Below are 23,646 nucleotides of genomic sequence, written 5' to 3'. Positions count from 1 at the left end.
CGGGCGACTTCGTTGTGTGAAACGAAGTTCGTTGTGTGAAACGAAGTTCGTTGTGTGAAACGAAGTTCGTTGTGTGAAGTTCGTTGTGTGAAACGAAGTTCGTTGTGTGAATCAAGACATGAAGTTCGTTGTGTGAAGCGTTCGTTGTGTGAGGCGTTCGTTATGCGAGGCACCACTGTAATTAAAGTAATTGACTAATAAAGTAAAACTAAGGATATTTAATAGAAATTGCTTTCAAGTAGTAGCATTAATTTATGCCAAGTTACTAAGATATAAATGATGTTATGAAGCTTGAATAACAGTCAGTTTATAAAAATGCTGGAACAGCGGTTAGGCTATAAAAAGATGTTATATATGTACTTATAATATAGAACCTGCATCGGGAGAATAAATGAGTTTTTAGAGTCCTAATTTAAGTAACGACGCTGATGACGTTAAGCTTATTAATTTACATTAAAAGATGTTGATGACGCCCTGATGTTTGAATAGTGGCTAGCTTACAAATAAAGGCCGCCACCATTTTTTACGAGTAACTTTGGAGTTTGGACTTATACCAGGGAACAACAAGCCTCCAGAGCAAGTGCACAATTGTTACAGCGGGTGAAACGAACCTCCAATCTTGTTAAACTGAAATAAAGACCTGGATGACCAGAAAAAGTTACAGTTAAATCCAAGACAGAACTTCTCTGGATCCACAAAGATCTATGCGTATACCCCCGTCCATCCTTTTCCTGGGGCACAAACACCCTTACACCCAAAGACAACGTCTGCAGCCTAGGAGTAACTCTTGACTCTAACTTATCAATTACACTATATACTAGGGAGATTCAAATTACCCAATGGTGATAAACTAAGAGCTCTATCACTGATCATCTTAAATAGATAATAATAAATATATACAATAAAATTACACTATCAAACTGGCTTCAAAAAGTGCTATTAAGTGAACGCTCAGACCCACAACCTGAACTCAAGTGATTTTTCACGGAGCCAGTTGCAAATGAGACCATCATAGCATGTTCACTGTCTCTGCCACCTGCTTCCCATTACACCTAAAACTCTACATAGATAAGAAGATTGTTACTTATCTGTATTGCATGGTGGCAAAAATTCAGCTCTGCAACTGCTCCGGGTACATTGAGAGAGAGTATGACGGCAGTTTAGAATTTAAGAATGTACCCGGAGCAGTTGCAGAGCTGAATTTTTGCCACCATGCAATACAGATAAGTAACAATCTTCTTATCTTATCTATGTAGAGTTTTTAGGTGTAATAGGAAGAAGGTGGCAGAGACAGTGAACATTCTATGATGGTCTCATTTGCAACTGGCTCCGTGAAAAATCACTAGAGTTTAGGTTGTGGGTCTGAGCATTTACTTAATAGCACTTTTTGAAGCCAATTTGATAGTGTAATTTTATTATATTTATTATTATCTATTTAAGGTGATCAGTGATAGAGCTCTAACTTATCAATGACAGATCACGAATCCAAACTGGTATCATCCTCCTTTTACTACCTCTGCCAGCTGCAAACCTACGTGCATACTTCCCAGAACCCGAATTTGCCCAACTATTCTACACTTTTGTAGTATCCCACGTAGACTATTGTAACAAACTTTCTCCAGCCTCCAAAGGGTGCAAAACGCTGCAATCCACCTTCTGAAAAACCTAGGCATCTGCGACCATGTTACCCCTATATTAGCTTCCATGCACTGGCAGCCCATTCAAAAACACTGTACCTTCAAGGCCCTGGTCCTCACTTTCAAAACCTTCCATGAAACGATTCCATACTACATGAAAACTAAACTACAAATCTACTTTCCAAAGCAACCATTTGAGGTCCCAAGGAGAAAAATGACTGACCATACTCCTGGCCACTCCCTCAAAACTGAAACAGCTCGCAAACGCTCCTACTCACATTTCATACCCAGAATTTGGCACATCATCCCCCCATCTGTTAGATCACTAGATGGACTCTGGAACTTCAGGAAGGCCGTGAAAACCTTCCTCTTTACAAACCCAGTGCCTTAAAGTCATTCACCCAGAAATGCCACTCAGTCAACGCACCTACGCCACCTAATCTCACCAGATCTACTTAGTGCATATGTTTTATTGTCATGTTATATTATAATTTATGTAAATTATGTCATCTCTGTCCTGTCTCGATTATTAAGGATGTACTTTGTAACCCGTTCTGGGCTCCTTTGGGAGGACGGGCTTAAAAATTGAATAAATAAAGTACAATATTGAATAGAATTAGCTTGACAACCCCTTGAGTACTAACATAGCATTATTAAGAAGCAAATAGAGATACTATAAGTAGTTTTGAAGGAAAAAATTTTAATCAAATGAAAATAAAAAATAAAAAATATTTTAAATGAAATAAAAAAATACAACATAAACTATTAATTAAAATAAAAGGGATAAAAGAAGGAACCAATGATAGCTTGCATTAGGCTGGTATGATAAGACTTGGTCTAAAATCACACAGCCGCAAGCACCTGAGGTAACCTTTTCCCTATGAAACATCAATAGGAACACAGCTATTACTATAGTGTTAAAGAAAAATACATAGTAGAAGTAGATTAAACCACTCTATAGTGTCTATCAATTAGTTAAAGGGTGATTAGTCTAGGACATTTTTGTTGAAGGATCAGAAATTATTAATATTTTGACCAACAATACCTCTGAGCATTCACCATTTGAGATAAAAAATGCATAGCCTTCATCAGCTGTAACTTCATCCTAGTAGTTAAAACCAAAACCAAGAATAAGAATAGTATGATTGCCATTTTCTGTTTGCTTTTATAAATTATACAAAACACAAAAATTGGTACCTCAATTACATCTTCATTTTTCTTTTCTTTAGCTTTTTGTTCTTGTACATTCTAAAATAAAATAGGCAATTGAAAAGAACTAAAACCATAGCAAGTAACCACTACTAGTGGTACAAGTATCTTGGAAAACAACAAGAATTGAAGGATGTCATCATTTAGTATGGACTTGTAGTAAAGTGTTTTCCTCATTTTGTGTACAGTATAATTTTATTAAGATTTTTCTTCATGGAAATCTAGTTTTATGCACATTAAAAGACTTTTATAAAAATGGGTGACTGTTTAAGTATATATATATATATATATATATATATATATATATTCTGTGACTGGGAAAAACTGCCAAGCCCTAAAACATATGGATTGTCAGACAATAACCCTCCTCTTCAACTAAAGATCTCCCTCAGTCTACACCCCCCTTAAACCCCACCTCACTCTTCTCTCCCCTATTTAACTTCTCCTAAATTTCAGTATAGTCCTCTCTTAGTCTGTACTCTGATAAATTGTCTGTACTCTGAAAAATTGTTTGTACCCTGATAAATACTGCACAATTTTGTATGTCCAAGCACCTAAACCTATTGTACATCTTATTTACCTAATTACTTCTACTGTGTATGTTTACTTGTAGACCGTTCTGAGCTACTGGGAGAACGGGATATAAATCTAAATAAATAAAAAAAATAAAAATAAACAACCATGCCACTGGTCACAATACCAGTATAGCAGACCCTAGGCACACAAAGGCAATTCCAGTAGACCTGGATAGTGCAGGAACTGAGGTTTATTTGCCTTTGAACAGCCATAGTAAAGAGCAACAGATGAAGAGAGGCTTTACACCCACTTCCAATGCTGCTACGGGCAGAGGGGATGGGGTACAGCTCTCACAGCGTGCAGCAGGGAAACTGATTGAGCAATCTGCTGAGCACAGTTGCTTACCGTAACAGGTAAGTATCCAGGGACAGCAGGCAGATATTCTCACTGATGAGTGATGTCACCGATGGAGCCCCGGTATGGACCACTTTAAAAATGCATTGCCACTTTAAGAACTTAGAAAGTTCGCGATAGGCCGCACCACGCATGCGCGAGTGCCTTCCCGCCTGACATAGGCACGCGGTCCCTCAGTTAAGATAAGCCAGCTAAGAAGCCAACCCGGGGAAGTGGATGGGTTGTGAGAATATCTGCCTGCTGTCCCTGGATAACACCTGTTACAGTAAGTAACTATGCTTTATCCCAGGACAAGCAGGCAGCATATTCTCACTGATGGATGACCTCCAAGCTAACAGAATGGGATGGTGGGAGAGTTGGCCTCAAGAAAATAAACTTTGTAAAACTGATTGGCCGAAGTGTCCATCCCTTATGGAGAATGACTCTAGACCAGTATTTTTCAACCTTTTTACACCCGTGGACCGGCAGAAATAAAAGAATTATTTTGTGGACCGGCAAAGTACTAGGTCTAAAATTTAAAAACCTCGTTTCTGCCCCATCTCTGTGAGCTCGGTCACCTCAATAACTATCGAAAAATAGACAAAATATGCAAAATAGTGCAAAATATAGACAGCAGATATAAATTCTCAAAACTGACACGTTTTGATTACTAAATTGAAAATAAAATCATTTTTCCTACCTTCGCTGTCTAGTGATTTCATGAGTCTCTGGTTGCATTTCCTTCTGTCTGTGTATCCTTTCTTTCATTTCTTTCTTTCTGCACTCAGGCCCAAGAATTGTCCCTTTCTATTCGCTCCCTCTTTCCTTCCTATGTCCTTAGTGCCCCCGGTGCCTCCTTCCCATGTCTTTAGTGCCCTCAGTGCCTCATTCCCATGTCTTTAGTGCCCCCAGTGCCTCCTTCCCATGTCTTTAGTGCCCCCAGTGCCTCCTTCCCATGTCCTTAGTGCCCCTTCCTGTCTTGAGTGCCCCCAGTGCCTCCTTCCCATGTCCTTAGTGCCATTTCTTGTCTTTAGTGTCCCCAGTGCCTCCTTCCCATGTCCTTAGTGCCCCTTCCTGTCTTTAGTGCCCCAGTGCCTCCTTCATATCTCTTTAGTGCCACCAGTGCCTCCCACCCCTGAAGCCAGCCTGTCTACCTCTCTCCTTCCCTCCCTGGCCAAAGCCTGCTAGCCTGCTTGCCTGCCTACCTCCTTCCCTCCCTGCCCCATAAAAAAAAAATCCTCCCTCCTTTCTTTCCCCTGCTCTTACCGCCCTGCTGCTAAAGCCAACAGGAAGTCTTCTTTCCAACGTCAATTCTGAGAAGGGGACCCAGGAAAAGGAAGGAGGGACAGGAAATGATCGCCTGTCCAGTTGTCCCCGAGCACAGCTTCAGGAGGTCTGAAAACGGACCTATGGTCACTTTAATCTTGCCGACCCTGCACAGACCGGCAGAAATTTCCTGCGGACCGGCGGTTGAAGAACAGTACTCTAGACAGTAGTGAGAAGTGAAGGTATGAACTGAGGACCAGGTGGTAGCTTTACAGATTTCCTCAATGGGATTGAAGGAAAGCAATAGAAGCTGCCATAGCTCTAACTTTATGGGCTATGACATGGCTCTCCAGTGAAGGGTGGATCTGTTACTAGTGCTTGTAACTCACTGACCCTCCTGGCAGAGGTGAGAACAATAAGAAAGACTACTTTCCAGGTAAGAAATTTGAGATGAGCTGTGGCCATTGGTTCAAATGGTGGCTTCATCAGACTGGAAAGAACCACATTAAGGTCCAAGACGACAGGCAGAGACTTGAGAGGTGGTTTCACATTGAAAAGCCCTTTCATGAATCTGGAGACCAAAGGATGAGCAGTAAGAAGTTTTCCCTGTACTGGTTTATGATAAGCAGTAATAGCACTGAGATGAACTCTAATGGATGTAGATTTAAGTCCAGAGTCAGACAAAGAAAGGAGATAATCCAACACCAATTCAACTGCCAAGGAAATTGGGTCATAATGATGAAGAAGACACCAGGATGAAAACCGAGTCCACTTTTGTTGGTAACATTGCTATGTGGCTGGTTTCCTGGAGACATCAATAATCTGACGGACAGGCTGAGAGAGGAGAATTTGAGAAGAACTCAGCCCTAGAGAAACCAAGCTGTCAGCTATAGAGACTGCAGGTTGAGATGTAGAAGCGATTCCTGATTCTGAGTAAGCAGAGTAGGACATACTGGAAGAAGTATGGGCTCCATGGAACTGAGTTGAAGAAGGGAGAACCAATGTTGTCTGGGCCACCGTGGAGCAATGAGAATCATGGTGGCTGCTTCTGTCTTGAGCTTGAACAGAGTTCTCAACATGAGAGGCAGTGGAGGGAATGCATATAGAAACAGACCCGTCCAATCCAGAAGAAAAGCATCCGCTGCCAGACGGAGAGGAGAGTAAAGTCTGGAGCAAAACTGGGTCAACTGGTGATTGTGAGGAGCTGCGAATAAGTCTACCTGTGGAGTGCCCCATTGAGCAAATATGGACTAGAGAGTTGCAGAGTCGAGAGTTCATTCGTGAGGCTGAAGAATCATGCTGAGGTTGTCTGCTAGCGAATTCTTCTCCCCTTGAATGTAGACAGCCTTTAAGAATAGATTGTGATCTATCGCCCAAAACCAGATTTTCTGGGCCTCCTGACACAACAGGAGAGAGCCCATGCCTCCTTGCTTGTTGATGTAGTATATTGCTACTGGATTGTCCGTGCAAAGGAGGAGGACTTGAGGAAAGAAGAGATGTTGGAAAGCCTTGAGGGCATAAAACATCGCTCTGAGTTGTAGGAAACTGATGTGAAATTTCCTCTCTCTGGCAGTCCAAAGACCCTGAATCTGCAGATTGTCCATATGAGCTCCCCAAGCATAAGGAGATGCATCTGTCGTGATGATCTTGTGATGAGGAGGCAAGTGAAAAAGGAGACCTCTGGAAAGATTGGATGAGGTCATCTACCTTTGAAGCGACTGAAGAAGAGATGATGTCACAGATATGTGTTGTGAAAGACGATCTGTCACCTGACACCACTGAGAAGCCAGAGTCCACTGAGGAGTGCGCAGATGGAATCTTGCCAGTGGTGTGACATGGACAGTTGAAGCCATGTGGCCTCGAAGAACCATCATGTGTCTAGCAGAGATAATTTGAAGAGGAAGCAAATGCTGACAGAGATGGATGAGAGTCTGAAGTCGATCTGGTGGAAGAAATACTCTCATGAGAGTGGTGTCTAGGATTGCCCCAATGAACTGAAGACGCTGAGTTGGAATGAGATGTGATTTGGGGAAGTTGACTTCGAATCCCAGAATCTGAAGAAAAGAAATGGTCTGAGGTGTTGCTTGGACCACTTCCTGAGATGAAACAGCCTTGATCAACCAGTCGTTCAGGTAAGGAAAGACTTGAAGGCCGTGTGATCGGAGAGATGTGGCCACTACAATCAGGCACTTCGTGAATACTCTGGGAGAAGATGCCAGGCTGAAGGGAAGTACCTTGTATTAGTAATGACAACGATTGATTTGAAACCAGAGGTACTTTCTGGAAGCCGAATGAATCGGGATATGTCTATAGGCTTCTTTGAGGTCTAGGGAGCAGAGCCAGTTATTCTGATTGAGGAGAGGATAAAGTAGTACAAGTGACAACATCCTGAATTTCTCCTTTACTAGAAATTTGTGAGAGCTCTGAGATCCAAGATGGGTCTCAGTCCTCTGGTCTTCTTGGGTACTAAGAAGTAACGGGAGTAGAATCCCTGACCCTGCTAATCAAGAGGAACTTCCATTATGGCATTCAGCAGAAGAAGGGATTCCACTTCCTGCAGAAGAAGGGAGGAACGAGCAGGGGCCAAAGCAGACTCTCTTGGAGGACTGTCTGGTGGAAGAGTCTGGAAATTGAGAGTCTAACCTGACGAATGATGTTGAGGACCCAAAGATCCGAGGTTATGAGTTCCCAATGATTGATGAACAACTGAAGACGACCTCCGATGGGCTGAGGTAAAGATTGAGGAATGATGAGACTGGCTATGCTCCTTAGAAACAGGTCAAAAAGGCTGTGTAGCTTTAGGTTGCGCAGCCTGTTATTTCTGCTGTTGTTGACATGGTGGTTGTTGCTGCTGCTGCTGCATTTATCTGCGAGGTTGAGACTGAGATGGCTGCAGAGGCCTAGCAGCAAAATGACGCTGATAGGAAGACTGTTGTCTGAAAGGAAGAGCAGGTGGAGGCTTTTTCTTGTTCTTAATCAAAGTATTCCACCTGATTTCATGAGCTGATAACTTTTGGGTGGTGGTATCTAAAGAGTCTCCAAAAAGTTCATTGCCCAAACAAGGAGCATTGGCCAGATGATCCTGGTGGTTGACATCCAGCTCAGACACTCTAAGCCAAGCTAAGTGCCGCATAGCCACAGACATGGCTGCAGCTCGAGATGTGAGCTCAAAAGTGTCATAAATAGAGCGTACTAAAAATTTTCTTAGTTGCAGCAAACTAGAAATGTACTGTTGTAAAATAGGTACCTTACGCTCAGATAAATATTTCTGTAGTGTGGACACTTGTTTGACTAAGTGTTTAAGATAAAATGAAAATGGAAAGCATAATTGCTGGACTGGTTGGCAAGCATGGCATTTTGAAATAAACGCTTACGAAATCAGTCCAGGAGGAACAGAAGCGTAAACACTGGCCCCTGCAGATTTTTTAAGAGTGGATTCCACCCGGAGAGACTCATGAGGGAGCTGAGGCTTGTCAAAGCCCGGAATTGAAACCACCTTATAAAGGGAATCAAGTTTACAATGAGCCCCAGGAACAGTGAAAGGAGTTTCAAGATTTTTATAAAGTCTCCCTTAGAATATCATGAAGGGGGAGCTTAAGAAACTCCTTAGGTGGCTGCTCATAATCTAATGCATCTAAAAATGCTTTAGATTTCTTTGAATCAGCCTCCAGAGGGATAGAAAAAGTCTCTGACATTTCCCTCAAAAATTTGGAAAACGATGTCTGTTCTGGTTTATGATCAGTCTCTTGAGAAGAAGGATTGTCATTAGAAGAGACCTCATCATCAGTCAAAATAGGCTCTTCAGAATCTTCCCAGAGATCCGAGTCCCATGTCAGTGGAAGACGACGTCGAGAACCGAGTGTCAATGATTCAACATGTTTCATCTTCTTCAAGGATTTCCCCAATTTGACCGACATCATCTCAGATGTGTGAGAAGAAGAACGATGTCGAGCTGCATCTGATATCGAACCTTGAACCAAGCCCGCCGGCACTGAAGAAAGCTTTTGATCTGGTGCTGAGGCAGTAGACACCGGTTCCGCAAGAGTCAATGACGAAAATAAAATAAAGGCTCAGACCACACCGGTGCCGCAAGGGTCGGTGCCGGCAACAAAAGTTCAGACCGAACCAGTGCTGCAAGGGTCGATGCCGATAGCAAAGGCTCAGAACGGACCGGCATCGGAGGAGCCGGTGCTACCATGACAGGGAGTAAGATTTGCAACTGCTCCCTTAGCTCGACTCGCAGCACTTCTTGTATTTGCTGCTTAAGAGTCTGCACCGGTACTGCTGGCTTTTTCGCCGGTACCTTTGGTGCCACTCTGCGCTCTAGAGATGAGGAGGCCGATGACGAGACACTCACCTCAATCGGAGCCGAGCATTTCTTAGAGCGCCTCGAGGTCTGCAGGACTTGGCTCACTGCTGAAGTGACCTGAGGACTTGAAGGGGTGGGGGGAAGGCTTCTTAGCTGGCTTACCCACTGGCCGCAACACCGAGGTGGATTCCAGTGATGTCGAGTGATGTGGCGTTGACTTTGGTGTGGATTCTAATGCCAGAACCAGTGCCAAATCTCCCTCCATACTGGACCCGAAAAGCAAAAGCTGTTGAATTTGACGATTCATGAGGGTCCTTTTTTGAAGGGAAGAGCAACAGGTGCATGAATTAGCTCTGTGGTCTGGCCCCAAACACTGGAGGCACCAGCGATGCAGGTCAGTGAGAGAAATAGGGCAAGCACACCGTTCGCACTTTTTAAAATCCGTTTGTGGATGGGACATGGATAGAAAAATGGCCTCGGTAATATCAAAAGTTGAGGCTTGAGGCGTGGAGCAGGCCCCAACGGGCTGCAACCGCAAAAGAGAAAAAGTAAAAATTTTTTTTTTTTTTTTTTTAACTTAAACTAAAAGAAAAAGAAAATGAAAGCTGACAAAAAAGTCAGAAAAAAAAGCCACATGAGTGGGAAGGCAGCAAAAAATATCGACTGTTTACAAGCGACTTCTTAGCTCCGCGGAAACTAAGAAACTGAGGGATCGCGTGCCTACGTTGGACGGAAAGGCACTCGCGCATGCGCGGTGCAGGCTATCACAAACTTTCTAAGTTCTTAAAGTGGCAATGTACTTTTAAAGTGGTCCGTACTGGGGCTCCATCGGTGACGTCACCCATCAGTGAAAATATACTGCCTGCTTGTCCTGGGATAAAGATAGTTAGGCTTGATCAATGTTCAGGTGCTGATAATCCTGGATTGAACTCATTTGAAAAGAGCTTTTTTTATACTCTTAAAAGCCACAAAGTGGTCTAAATGAGATAAGCAGATGCTTATGATACTTCAAGGAAATGTGATAGCAGCCCCAGGCATGCCAGACAAACCTAGAAAAGAGGTAAGCTATCCAAAATATGAGTATCAGTAACTGATATGGTCCTGGCATACTCATCCACATGTCTTAAATCCAGAGTTCTCCCTTCCTTTGGAATATCAAAGTAAAAATAGCAGCAATTAACGCAAACAACGTGATAGTCAAAAATTCCTGGCTGGCATCATATGATTCACTAGTATCGGTACACGTCACAGTAATGCACAAATTCCATGACACTTAAAAATCACCATAACTTTGGCTAGGAGAACAAGAGAAAAAGTAAAGGAGACTACTGAGGTAACCCCAAAGGAAATATGGTAGAGAGTTTTAATTACAAAAAGAATATTGCAGCCTACTGCAGGACAAAATAAATAAGGTGGTCCTGCATAATGGCGACAAATTAGTAGGAACTTTCACACATGTGCAGTAGGATAAGTTAGATAGCTCTATATGGTTTTAGAAGCTAGTTACTTTTTTACTGCACTGTCCTCCATCAGATGATGACACCCATCAGTGAGGACTTTAGAGAAATTTAACTTTATGTGGTCAGCTCACCATTGCAAACTGACCTCTTAAGGTTTGATTACTAAGGGGTTGTTGTTTTATTTGCATTATACCTATGGGTTAAAAGCTACTAAATCAAGCCTTAATTCTTACCTTGATAGCCTTCAGTTTCTCTTTCACTATCTTTTTAACTGTTGCACCAACGCTGGTTTGGCTTTGAGATGAAGACCCATCTAAAATGAACATAATTTAATGTTTCATGATTTGTTTGAAAATTTAATAAATACCCATTTGCCCTACAAAGAGGAGGTTTCCTGGTGTGTTGGATATCACATTTATCTGTGACCAAGCAAATATTAAGCATCATAAACAATACTGATTTTTTTTTCATAAGATGGAAAAAAAACTGTATTAAAAATATGCCAAATAATAAATCCCAATCAAAATCTGGGCACTTATCTACAGTTGGGATATATGAATATTATTGTTTTTCAAAACACAAAACTGTGGAGATTAAGAGGTCTATTTATAAACCCATGGTAAAACAGGGAACTCCTGCTTAATTGTAGCGTGAGTTAGTGCCCAGCCATGGCAACACATGGTAGTATGCCCCATTCCCAGAGCAACTATCTAAAAGGAGCAATAAGACCCTGCAGGTGCTCATAGATATAACCCTAGTCTCATAATGTCTTTGGGCATAATGTCTTTGGGTCAAGTATCCTGACCAGGATCTACAAAACAAAGTCTGATTTTCAAGCTGGGTGTAGGCCAGGGCCGGACCTACTCCTATTGGGCATCTCTCCTGCTGCAGAGGGGGTGCTGGAGATGTATTTCTGGTGGCGGGAGAGATTGGGCATCACTCCTGCTGCCGAAGGGGGCTATAATACATGTGCTCAAGAAACATGCTTTTACTACTCCCACTAAAAAAAAAAAAAAAAAAAAGCCAATTTATGATTCTTCCTGTAATTTTTTGATTTTTTCCATTAGCCACAGTCAAAACACATGCCACAAGATGCACTTTTAACAGTGCTGTCACTGTACAGGCACCCCCAGACCAGTCGCTGATTTGTCGCCAAAGGCCGACGCTGCTCTCGAAGAATGACTCGGGGATTTTTAAAAATCCACCAGAGTGCTCATTTCAATATTGAAGAGCTCATTTGCATGGCAGTGTTGGAGACTACTAGAAAGCTCGCTAAAGACTGCGATAAGCCTTTTTGATAATCCGCCACTAAAATGCATGCAGGTCTAAACCGTCTACAACCAGTTTAGCGACGGCGTTAAAGTTTTGAGAATCTGGCCCTCAGTTACTCAACAACACTGTAGGACAATCCATGTGACTATACTTTCCCCAAAGTATCTATGAAGAAAGGAGAGTATTTGTGAAGAGAATAAACCAAAGGAGACTGCATATGTGTATGAGAATATTTTAAATAATAAGAATAGTAGGTACTTTTTAGTAACTTTGGAGAAATGTTAGGAGAGGGGAGATATGATAGAGACATTTAAATACTATGTGGCATAAATGCGCACGAGGCAAGTCTCTTTCATTCGAAATGAAGCTCCAGAATGAGGGGGGCATAGAATTAAATTAAGAGGTGATAGGCTCAGGAGTAATCAAAGGAAATACCTTTTTGCAGAAAGTGTAGTAAATGTATGGAATAGTCTCTCGGTAGAGGTGGTGGAAACAAAGACTATGTCTAAATTCAAGACAGCGTGGGACAGGCATGTGGGATATCTTAGGGAGAGGAGGAGATAGTGGATGCTGCAGATGGGCAGACTGCATGGGCAATTTGGCCTTTATCTGCCATCATGTTTCTATGTAGCTTGCCTTGGAACATCTGCAGGAGGATGAAAATTGTGAAATAAGAAAACTGGAACATCCTCAAATGACTGTGTCTACAGTGCCTTTAACATCAAAATGCATACATCTGATTCAAGGCCTGAGAATAGCTCATTTTTTTAATAAACTTGTCTTTTTAAAATTTTGGATTTTAATTCTTCAACTTACAAAGAAAAAGGAAATGCATGCGACAAAGAAATTTATACATTAGAGAATGACAAGGGGACAAATTTTTCCCTGTCCCCGCGGGAAATCATTTTCCTGTTCCATCCCGGCGAGTTCTTTTCCTGCCCGTGTCCCATTCCTGCAAGCTCCGTTCTCATCTGCACAAACCTCAAACACTTTAAAATCATAAGTGTTCACGGCTTGTGCGGTTAAAGCAGAGCTTAGAGGAATGGGACAGGGACAGCAGCAAAACTCGCGGGGACGGGACGAGGAAATTGAGTTCCCGTGGGGACAGGGACAAATTTGTCCCCATGTCATTCTCTATTATACATCTATGCTTTGAGCAGAATGCTCTTAATTTACCTTCATTTGAACTGAGATCTTCAGGATCCTCTGGTTTTTCAACTGTTATAAAGTATTCATTGACTTCAGAAAGCTAGAAAAATATATTTGTAAGTTAAACTACTACAATTAAAGATTTTAAAATACAACCAACATGCATTGTTTGATTCTATTTTAAAATGTTGCAATAACCTGGCTCTTTGCCCATGAAGAAAAACTCTTGAAAAATAATTTTAATGGTATGGTATTAATTATTTTGACATATTTGGTTTCTCCTCCTTAATAGATTATGGCCCTTATTTTAGAAGCATCCCCACATGTAAATGCCATTTCAGAACAGGAGCCATGCACCTGTGTAGAAGCTAAGTATAAGTTAGATGGTAGGGATTGACAGTAGGGTGGGGAAGAGAGTGGTCTAGGTCAGCCTATAATTCAGATGTGGATTTGGTATTTAGAGCTGCCTCGAGGCATGTCTAAGTACCTGCTATAGGTGCAACTGTAAATACTGATGTCTGTCCCTGATCCATTCCTCTCCATAGCAAATACACACTACTGGGATGTAGGTCAGACTCCTAGGAATGAAGACCCCAAATGGCACATTCAACCCCCCCCCCCCCCCATCTAAGATCATCCCCAGTGAAGGCCCCTCCATGTGGGCAACAGCTCAGCACAGGGCAGCCTCCACCTAGACCAAACTCTTTGTTCTTACCTTTTTAAACAGCCCCCCCCAGTAACCCCCCCCTCACTCCCACCCCCTGACCCACATACCAAGGGTCTCTGGTGTCTAATGGAAAAAGAGCAATGCTCAATCATTTTCATCTTGAGATTCAGGACATCCAAAATGGCAACAGAAACCTCTAACATTGATTTTAATTTTAGAAAGCTGTTCACTTGTCTATTTGGGAAAAAGGAGGTTTTCTACATTGGTTTTCCCTGTGTGCAGCTTTCTAAATTTACTGTTTCCATTTTACAAGGAAAAACTTTGATGTGCACTCCTGTACCTATTATAAGAGGGGGTGCTGAAAAGTTCTCAGTCCAACCAACTTCCTAAATTCTAGGCATTATTATACCACTGTAGCTTAAAAGTGTTATTTTACAAAGTGCCAATTTGCAGAAATGTAATGTTATGTTTTTGTTTCAGATCATTGGTTACATAGAAACATAGAAACATAGAAATAGACGGCAGATAAGGGCCACGGCCCATCCAGTCTGCCCACCGCAATGACCCTTCCCCACCTAACTCAGTGAATAGATCCCACGTATCTATCCCATTTGGCCTTAAAATCAGGCACGCTGCTGGCCTCAGTGACCTGAAGTGGAAGATTATTCCAGCGGTCAACCACTCTCTCAGTGAAAAAGAATTTCCTGGTGTCACTGTGCAGTTTCCCTCCCCTGATTTTCCACGGGTGCCCCCTGGTTGCCGTGGGACCCATGAGAAGGAAGATATCTTCTTCCACTTCGATGCGACCCGTGAGATACTTGAACGTCTCTATCATGTCTCCCCTCTCTCTGCGTTCCTCGAGTGAGTAGAGCTGCAACTTATCCAGCCTTTCCTCGTAAGGGAGATCCTTGAGCCCAGCGATCATCCGGGTTGCCATTCTCTGCACCGACTCTAGTCTCAGCACATCTTTTCGGTAATGCGGCCTCCAAAATTGCACACAGTACTCCAGGTGTGGTCTCACCATGGATCTATACAATGGCATAATGACTTCAGGCTTACGGCTGACGAAACTCCTGCGTATGCAACCTATGATTTGCCTTGCTTTGGAGGAAGCTTGCTCCACTTGATTGGCAGCCTTCATGTCCTCACTGACGATCACCCCTAGGTCACGCTCTGCATTAGTTCTTGTTAGGATCTCGCCATTTAGGGTGTAAGTCTTGCATGGATTATGGCTGCCCAGGTGCATGACTTTGCATTTTTTGGCATTGAAGCTGAGTTGCCAGGACCTAGACCAGCGCTCCAGTAGTAGTAGGTCGTGCATCATGTTGTCGGGCATTGAGTTTTTGTCTGTTGTACTCTTGGCCACTACATTGCTTAGTTTGGCGTCATCAGCGAATAATGTTATTTTACCTCGGAGACCTTCTGCCAAGTCTCTTATGTAGATGTTGAACAGGATCGGGCCCAGGACGGAGCCCTGTGGCACTCCACTGATCACCTCCGTCGTTTCGGAGGGGGTGCCATTCACCATTACCCTCTGAAGCCTACCCTCAAGCCAGTTCCCAATCCATTTCGTCAGCGTGTCGCCCAATCCTATAGAACTCATTTTGCTCAGCAACCTGCGGTGTGGTACGCTATCGAATGCTTTGCTGAAGTCCAGGTATACGATGTCCAGGGACTCCCCAACATCCAGCTTTCTCGTCACCCAGTCAAAGAAGCCGATCAGGTTGGATTGGCAGGATCTCCCCTTAGTAAATCCATGTTGACGGGGATCACGTAGATTCTCCTCGTTCATGATCGTATCCAATTGGCATTTGATTAGAGTTTCCATTAGTTTGCTCCATGTCAATGAAAAGCATGGAATTTTCAAGTGTGGAACTCTGAGCTGTCACGATGTGCCTATTCCTGCAGAAGAAAACTCCAAAGGAAATCCATGAATGTATGATGCAAACATTGACTGACAAATACCCATCATACTCCACAGTGAAGAAGTGGTATGCAAACTTTCATTGTGGAAATTTTGAGACCAAAGATGCAGCAAGGTCTGGGAGGCCTCAAAACGGTGTCAGCTCCTGAAATTGTTGACCATATCCATGACCTGATTTTGGCAGATCGGCGAATATTGGCTACAGATATCCAGGGAACATGTTGGGTGTATAATCCACAACTAAGTGGGTGCCTAAATGTTTGAATGCTGATGAGAAATGACGTTAAGTGAATACTTCCAAGTTGATTTTGCAGCATTTTCAGTAAGCTGGTGCCAACTTTTGGGAAATACTTGTTACTGTTGATGAAATATGGTTACACCACTATGATCCTGAGACAAAACAACATTCCATGCAAAGGAGGCACTCAGGTTCTCCAAAACCAAGGAAATTCAAAACCCAAAAGTCAGCAGGAAAGGTCATGGCCATAGTGTTTTGGGATTAGGAAGGTGTTGTAATGACTATCTTCCAAGGGGCCAAACAGTTAATGCAGAATACTACTGTAACTTGCTGTGCAAATTAAAAGAGGCATTGAAAGAATAAAGGAGAAGGAAGTTATGGAAAGGAGTTCTCTTTTTGCAAGACAATATACCTGCTCACAAGGCTGGCAAAACTATGGATGTTTTCACACAGTTGGGGTTTCAGTGCAAAGACCCTACTCACCAGATCTTGATCCATCTGACTATTTTCTGTTTCCAAATCTTTAAAAGAGTTTGAAAGGGTGACAATTTTTGAACAATTCAGAGATGATTGCAGCAGTAAAGCTGTATTTCAGTGACCAGACATTAGATAATTTTTTGGAAGGGTTACAGAAACTTCAGACATGATGAGCCAAGTGTGTTGAACTTAGGGGTGAATATGTGGAATAACTTATAAGTTTCATGGCTCCGTGTCTTTCCCTTCTTGGTTGGGCTCAGAACTTTTCAGCATCATCCAAAGGAAAAGGACAATCCCATAAGTTGAAGCAAAGAGTGTTAATACAGGGTGGTTGAGGATCTCAGAAACCGACTTGGACATAAGTAAATAGATCTCAAGGCCAACCCCCTCTTCTACTAAACCACGCTAGCGGTTTTAGCGCAGGGAGCCGCACTGAATGGCCCGCGCTGCTCCCGATGCTCATAGAGTTCTTATGAGCGTCAGGAGCAGCGCGGGCCATTAAGTGCGACTCCCTGCGCTAAAACCACTAGCGCAGTTTAGTAGAAGAGGCCCCAAGACTTACAAGTTCCAATCATTGATCCTCTAAACCTCCCCCTCCTTCTATAATTATAAAATCAATTCTTTATTATTTCTTTCTTAAAATGTTTCCCAACAGTGGATCCTTATTTTTGTACTTATTATAAATCATTATCCACCCAGCAGAGAAACAGAATAACTTATTTTAAACAGATGCAAATGGTCCAAAGGCTTTCTCAAGGGTTTAATAAATGACACTGCATCTATTTTTTTAGCTGCATCACTCCCAACTCTATTCTCTTTAACTGTTCACCTTATATGTCATGAAGTGGTGGAGTTATGCGAGACCTCGGACCCTGTTATTAGGAAACAGCAATTACACTTTGTCATTGAGCAAGAGAACTGTGAGTCATGGCATTCTCAAAGTTTCTGTGGCTTTTCTGTTCATTCTTCTCCAACACATGCTTACTTTTTAAAAAGGAAACATGCCAGAGTAAGAATGCCCACCATAGGGACCATGAGAGCGTTTTGGTCCTGGTACACAATAACAGAATGATGTTCTTGCAGTCCCCTGATAGCAATAGGGCTCATGGTTGCCTGCTATCACTCTTCCACTTTAGAACAGGGAGAGTTGAGGCATATGGTACAGAGAGGTAAAGGAGGTGTGGAGATGGATAGAGGAAGTGAAATTTTGCTGCTGTAGATAATCTGCCTTTACTGCCTGTATGGTACTTCTTGCCCTAGCAACACTGCTGTCCTTTCTATTCTTTCACTTCTAAATGTAAAGTTTTGTTTTAATTATGTATGTATCGTTGTTATCCACAAAGAGATGGTCGATATGTGGGCTACAAGTGTTTTAAATAAATTAAATAAATGCAAGGCGGATGTCAGCTTTGGGCGGCGCAGAGGCTGTCTGCCGCGGCGGCTGTTGGAGGCTGCATACCACGGCGGCTTGAGGCGGCTGTCGGCGGAGAGCAGATGTGAGGTAAGGGGTGCTGATGGAGAGGGGAAGAGACGGGGTGGTAGAAAAAGGAAGGGAGGCCCACTGCTGGACGGGGGAGCAGGAAAGAGGTGCTGCTGGACAGGGGAGAGATTAAAAAAAGGGAGAAGGGCTGCTGCTGGATAAGGGGAGCAGTGAAGGGGTGGTGGTGGACACAGGTAAGGTAAAAGGAAGGGAGAATGGGTGGACAACCGAGGAGAAAGAAAGACAGAAATACAGAAGGAGAGGAGAAGGAGAGAGAGAGAGAAAGAAATAAAGACAGACACACACACATATATTCTAGCACCCATTAATGTAACGGGCTATAAGACTAGTAGTGGAATAAATCTCTAGCTACCAAGCCATACTCAGATTCTAGATAGAAAAAAGAGGTCAACTTCCCGTCAACCCACAACTGTCCTAAGGTTTGGAGCCCCTGATTTGCCCAAATCTCTGTTCTCTTTCCAATACCAAGTTGTAGTTCCTCCCTCCATTTTCTTCTCATTGAAAATACGTCTGTGATTCCCCAAAAATTGTTTGTCTCCCCATTTTTATTTTTTATTGTTCATTGCTTTTTAATCTATGACAAAAGCGATTTATCAAATCTTTGATTTATGAAACTTTTTAAAAATTAGCATAACATTGGCCACACTTTGCAATAGCAAGAAATCTCACTATTCAAACATGTCTGTCAGGAAAAGACAAATATCTAGAAATACATACATGTCTGAGGCAGCAAGCAGACTAATTGAAATAGCACTGAGGACGCAAAAGCAGAATCCTGTCTTGCCACTACATCTACCCTGTAAAGTTTGTGAAAATATGGAGGGTGGGTCACATAGCCGCCCTACAATCTTTTTAGGTGGAAGTGCCTGAGCCTCTGCCCATGAAGAAGCCACATTCCTCATAGAATGTGCTGTCAAAGAAATTGGTGGTTGCTTACCACACCTGATATAATCTGAAGAACTAGTCATACAAATCCTTCTTGAAATGGGAGCCTTAGAAGCCAGCTTCCCCAGGTGGCTAGGACTCGGTAGTACAAAGAGATGATCTGAGAGATGAAAATCATTTGTCACCTCAAGGCAATGAAGAATCTCTCTCCTAAAAGTAACATAGTAAATGGCAGCAGATAAAGACCTGAACGGTCCATCCAGTCTGCCCATTAGTTATATGCATTATAAATTCATGATTAAATTAACTATTGTCCATTTTATTAATTAAAAAATAAATTGTATTAATATTTCTGGCCACAGACCATAAAGTCCGCCCGTTACTATTCTTAGGTCCCAACTTCTGGAATTGACATCAAAGCTAACTCCTGCTCATCCAACCATCTCGTTGTTTGCAAATGCATACAATAAAGTCTGCCCAGCAACATCCTCATGTTTCAAGTTACTGGAGTTCCCATCAATGTCCTCCCTAGCCCACCCTATATTGAATTGTCATATACGGGACACAGACCCTGCAAGTCTGCCCAGTATCAGCCTTAGCTCGTCAATATATACTATTTTCTAATTAGAGATTTTCTGTGCTTATCCCATGATTTTTTGAATTCCATCACCGTTTTCCTTTCCACCATCTCCCAGGCATCCACTACCCTCTCCATGTAAAAGAATTTCCTAACATTACTCCTAAGTCTATCTCCCCACAACCTCAATTTATGCCCTCTTGTTTTACCTTTTTCCCTTCTCTGGAAAATATTTGGTCCTTTATTAATACCTTGCAAGTATTTAAACATCTGTATCATATCTTCCTCTGTCCCTTCTCTCCTCCAGATTATACATATTCAGGTCTTCCAGTCTCTTCTCTTACTTCTTTTGGCACAGACCATCTTTGTTGCCTTCCTCTGGACTACTTCAAGCCTTCTTATATCCTTTCCAGATAAGGCCTCCAAAACTGACCACAATACTCCAAGTGTGGCCTCACCAATGACCTGTACAGGGGCATCAACACTTCCCTTTTTCTGCTGGTTACTCCTCTTTCTGTACAGCCTAGCATCCTTCTGGCTACAGCCACCACCTTATCACACAGTTTCAGCACCCTCAGATCTTCAGACACTATCACTTCAAGGTCCCTCTCTCCATCCGTATACATTAGTCTCTCACTTCCTAGCATATATTGCTCCCTTGAATTTCTATTCCCCAAACTCATCACTCTGCACTTTTATGCATTGAATTTTAGTTGCCAGACATTAGACCAGCAATGCCAAAACTTTGTCCTTTCTCTGTGAACCCATGGTATGGAACACAGGTAGCCGGACTTCCTGATTTATCCACCTTTGGCAGAAATGAAGATACCTTGCACAATAAGACCCCCAGCCTCCATAAATCTGAGGAAAGGCTCTCTGCACGATACAGCATGCAGCTCTGAGACACTTCTCGCTGAGGTGATAGCTACTAGTAAAACTGTTTTAATGGTAAGATCCATCAGCAACAACTCTTGTAAGGACTCTTACGGGGTTTTACTGAGGGCATACAAAACAACGTTCAAATTCCAAGTCAGGAACGGCTGTCGCACAGGACAGCTGCAACTCTCCCTTCAAAACCACTGGCTACCACAGGATGAAAGGCCAAAGAAACTCTTTCCACTCAAGCTCTAAAGCACAAGAGGCCTGCCACCTGTACTTTGAGGGAACTAACCTCCAGGCCAAGTCCATCTTGAAGAAATGCCAGGACTACTGACATCGAAGCTTTAAAGAGCTTGTGACAACCTGGGGTCTCTGAGCGCAGCACTCCACCTGGGTTGCAACAAAATACTGGCCCAGGTGTCCCCTTTAGCTTGGGGTACCCTTCAGGCCTGGCAACAGCTATGCTGTGGTTAAACCCATGTATTTTGGGTAAGGATTTCCCTTTCCAGCAAAAGAAGGAAACTTCCACCAAAGGTTCAAGTTCTTTAAAAGATTTATTATTCTTGGCCACTGGCCAGGCTTTGTGTTTGGGTTTCTCACAGAACAATTCAACGGTTTCAAAAGTAACAAAGCAAATAATTTCAGCAATAAACAAAAATACAGCTTTTCCTCCAGCAACTGTTCAATAGCCACCTCAGCTGTTGCAATTAGGTAAACTTCCAAAGATCTTAGCTTCTTGACCAGCACTATTCCAGGTACAAACACTAGATACAGAGAGGTACAGTATAGCAATACTTTCAGGCAAGTTCTTAAGATAGCTAGTAGCAATGCTTAACTTTAGGTATCTTGCCCCTGGTTGCAAAGGCTTAAGTTTATCAAGGTATCTTGCATGCAGGCAGCTTTTGCCCAAAGAGTCCTTACATAACTGTCTCTGGTTATAAGTGAAGCAAAAGGTACAAATATCAGCTTCTCAATCTTACAGTCCAGCAACTTGTAGTCATACAAAGAACAGTTCTTAGACACAGGCTGGCTCAGCCTTCAGAATGGCTTCTAGGCACAGCTGCTGCACTGCACTACTGCTAATTAGCTGCCTCTGTTCAAACTACAATGCCAAAACCTGAGCAAAACAAAAATAGGAAAAACCAAATGTAAACTAGCTCAGAAACATTATAGTCCATAAGCAGGAAAAACTTCTATCAGCACAAGACACTTTCTTCTAGGCAAAATATTCTAAACAAAAACACAGTTCAAAGTAATGTCCTCCTCAGACAGTTAAAGACACATTCCACACACTTACTTTTACAGCAGTTGATTCTCCTCAGTTCCATACTAGGTTCTGGTACACTCTCTGCTGTTTCAAAATCCATAAGTTTCAAAGTATTAACCTGTCCCAGTCTTCCAGCCTCTCACAGTCTCTCACAGTATGGCTGGGAAAGCAAATGTCCTGTCTCCTTCACCGGCTTCCATTTTAGGAAGCTCCAAACCATGCCATTATTGTAATGCCCTCTATAAGGGCATTACCAAAAAGGAAATAAGGCGCCTTCAGACAATACAGAATACTACTATTAAGATCATTTACGGCGCAAAGAAATATGACCATGTCTCTCCCCTTCTAATCGATGCTCATTGGCTGCCTGTCGAGCACAGAATTAGTTACAAAATTTTACTGTTAACCCTTACTACTCGTTCCAATAGCCAACCCGAATTCATTGACAGACTCCTTATTCCATATCAACCTGCTAAATTGCTCCGATCTACGTCACAAAACATTCTTTTTGTACCATCTTTGAAACTAATCAATACACTGAGATCTAATAACTTTGCCGTCACTGCACCTTCCCTATGGAATTCATTGCCTAATCACTTACGAGCAGAAACCTCGATAAAGCAGTTTAAAGCAAAACTCAAAACATTTTTATTTGAGGATGCTTTTGGATAAAACTGTCCTTTTTAGGACTAAATCAGCAATAGTCCCTTTCCCCACCTATTGTTTAACCCTTAAGTGTGCTTTATTATAATTATTGTAATTCAACCCTTCTTCCCAAATTATGTGTAGTCAGTATATGTGTCCTATGCTAAAAGTCTACTAACCTAGTATAGTACTGTATAATATTTTAACACCAATTTTTATTTGTGTTTTAAAAGCTTTCTTTTATTAAGGCTGTACACCATTTAGAAATTTGATTTAGCGGTATAAAACATGTTTTAATAAACTTGAAACTTGAAACTCTGCCTGGCTGAGGGGGAGAGGTGAATCAGTTCTCTACAGCAGTGGTTCCCAATCCTGTCCTGGAGGACCACCAAGCCAGTCGGATTTTCAGGATAGTCCTAATGAATATGCATGGAGCAGATTTGCATTCCTGGCCCTCCATTATATGCAGATCTCTCTCATGCATGCTCATTAGGGCTATCCTGAAAACCCGACTGGCTTGATGGTCCTCCAGGACAGGGTTGGGAACCACTGCTCCATAGAACTGCTATGTCTGCCAGGAGTCAGATTTCCCTGCGCCTTTTTTTTTTTTTTTTTAAGGAACAGCAAGCATTTCAGGAACAAATCTACCAGGATTTCAAGGCTCTATACAAGAGTACAAGCTTTGCTGCTGAACTTTCCCTGTCTCCTCCTGGCTATTCCAGAGAAAGTCATCGCCTGCAAGTTCCAGGGCACTGACCTGGTCAGCTCTTCTGTATTGGAGCTAATCTTTACACATTTCATAGGAACAAAACCGCTGCAGGCAGTGGGTTTGTTACAAGCTCCACCTTCAGTTTAGCACCCAAATACTGAAACATTTTTCAAGCCTTAGCATAGACTGCGACGGCATCTTAGGAGGGTAGATATGACCACCTTCAAGTAGCCCTTTCAGGTTAAGGCCATGTGCTCAAAAGCCATGCCATAGGCCTTGCAAGTGAAGAGTCAGATGAAGTTGCAGTTTGAGACTCTTGTCCCTCTATAGCTGACAACACTACCCAACAAATGAGATGGGTTGGAAAGCCAAACAAATAGCCCAAACTCCAATAAAACTCTGGCTTCCAATAACAAATAAAAAGCGTTAAGTTATATATGAAAGGAAAATGGATCTCAGAAACCTGCTCAGAAACCAATGAAATACTAAGTCTGAGATTTATCAGTTCCAGATTTCGATCACTGATCCTGTAAAAAACCTTTCATATTCTCAAATACCCCAGTTTGTGTATATTCAAAAAAACATTTATTCCCTCTTCTACAAAGCCGCGTAGTAATGGCCCCGAAGCCCATAGAGATTTAAAGGGCTTAAGGGCTGTTGCTGTGT

At 42.4% G+C, this 23,646-nt stretch overlaps 1 protein-coding gene across 4 annotated transcripts in view; it reads right to left on the bottom strand.

The window, feature by feature from the left end:
* Positions 1 to 23,646, bottom strand: part of CC2D2B (coiled-coil and C2 domain containing 2B) — a 212,163-nt gene that overhangs the window by 184,606 nt on the left and 3,911 nt on the right. For 2 of the 4 annotated variants that reach the window (XM_033943399.1, XM_033943396.1), the window contains exons 2-5: positions 13,239 to 13,311; positions 11,024 to 11,103; positions 2,835 to 2,885; positions 2,683 to 2,742 (exon numbers count right to left, since the gene is read on the bottom strand). In XM_033943399.1, the coding sequence (XP_033799290.1) occupies positions 2,683 to 2,742; positions 2,835 to 2,885; positions 11,024 to 11,103; positions 13,239 to 13,311 (264 nt within the window). The remainder of the gene's footprint in view (positions 1 to 2,682; positions 2,743 to 2,834; positions 2,886 to 11,023; positions 11,104 to 13,238; positions 13,312 to 23,646) is intronic. The other 2 variants (XM_033943398.1, XM_033943397.1) reach the window with 2 other exon arrangements.

The sequence above is a fragment of the Geotrypetes seraphini genome, chromosome 4, assembly GCF_902459505.1.
Source record: "Geotrypetes seraphini chromosome 4, aGeoSer1.1, whole genome shotgun sequence".
Taxonomy (NCBI): Eukaryota; Metazoa; Chordata; class Amphibia; order Gymnophiona; family Dermophiidae; genus Geotrypetes; species Geotrypetes seraphini.
Note: the sequence above shows the minus strand (reverse complement) of the source record. Positions and strands in the feature narration are given on the sequence as shown.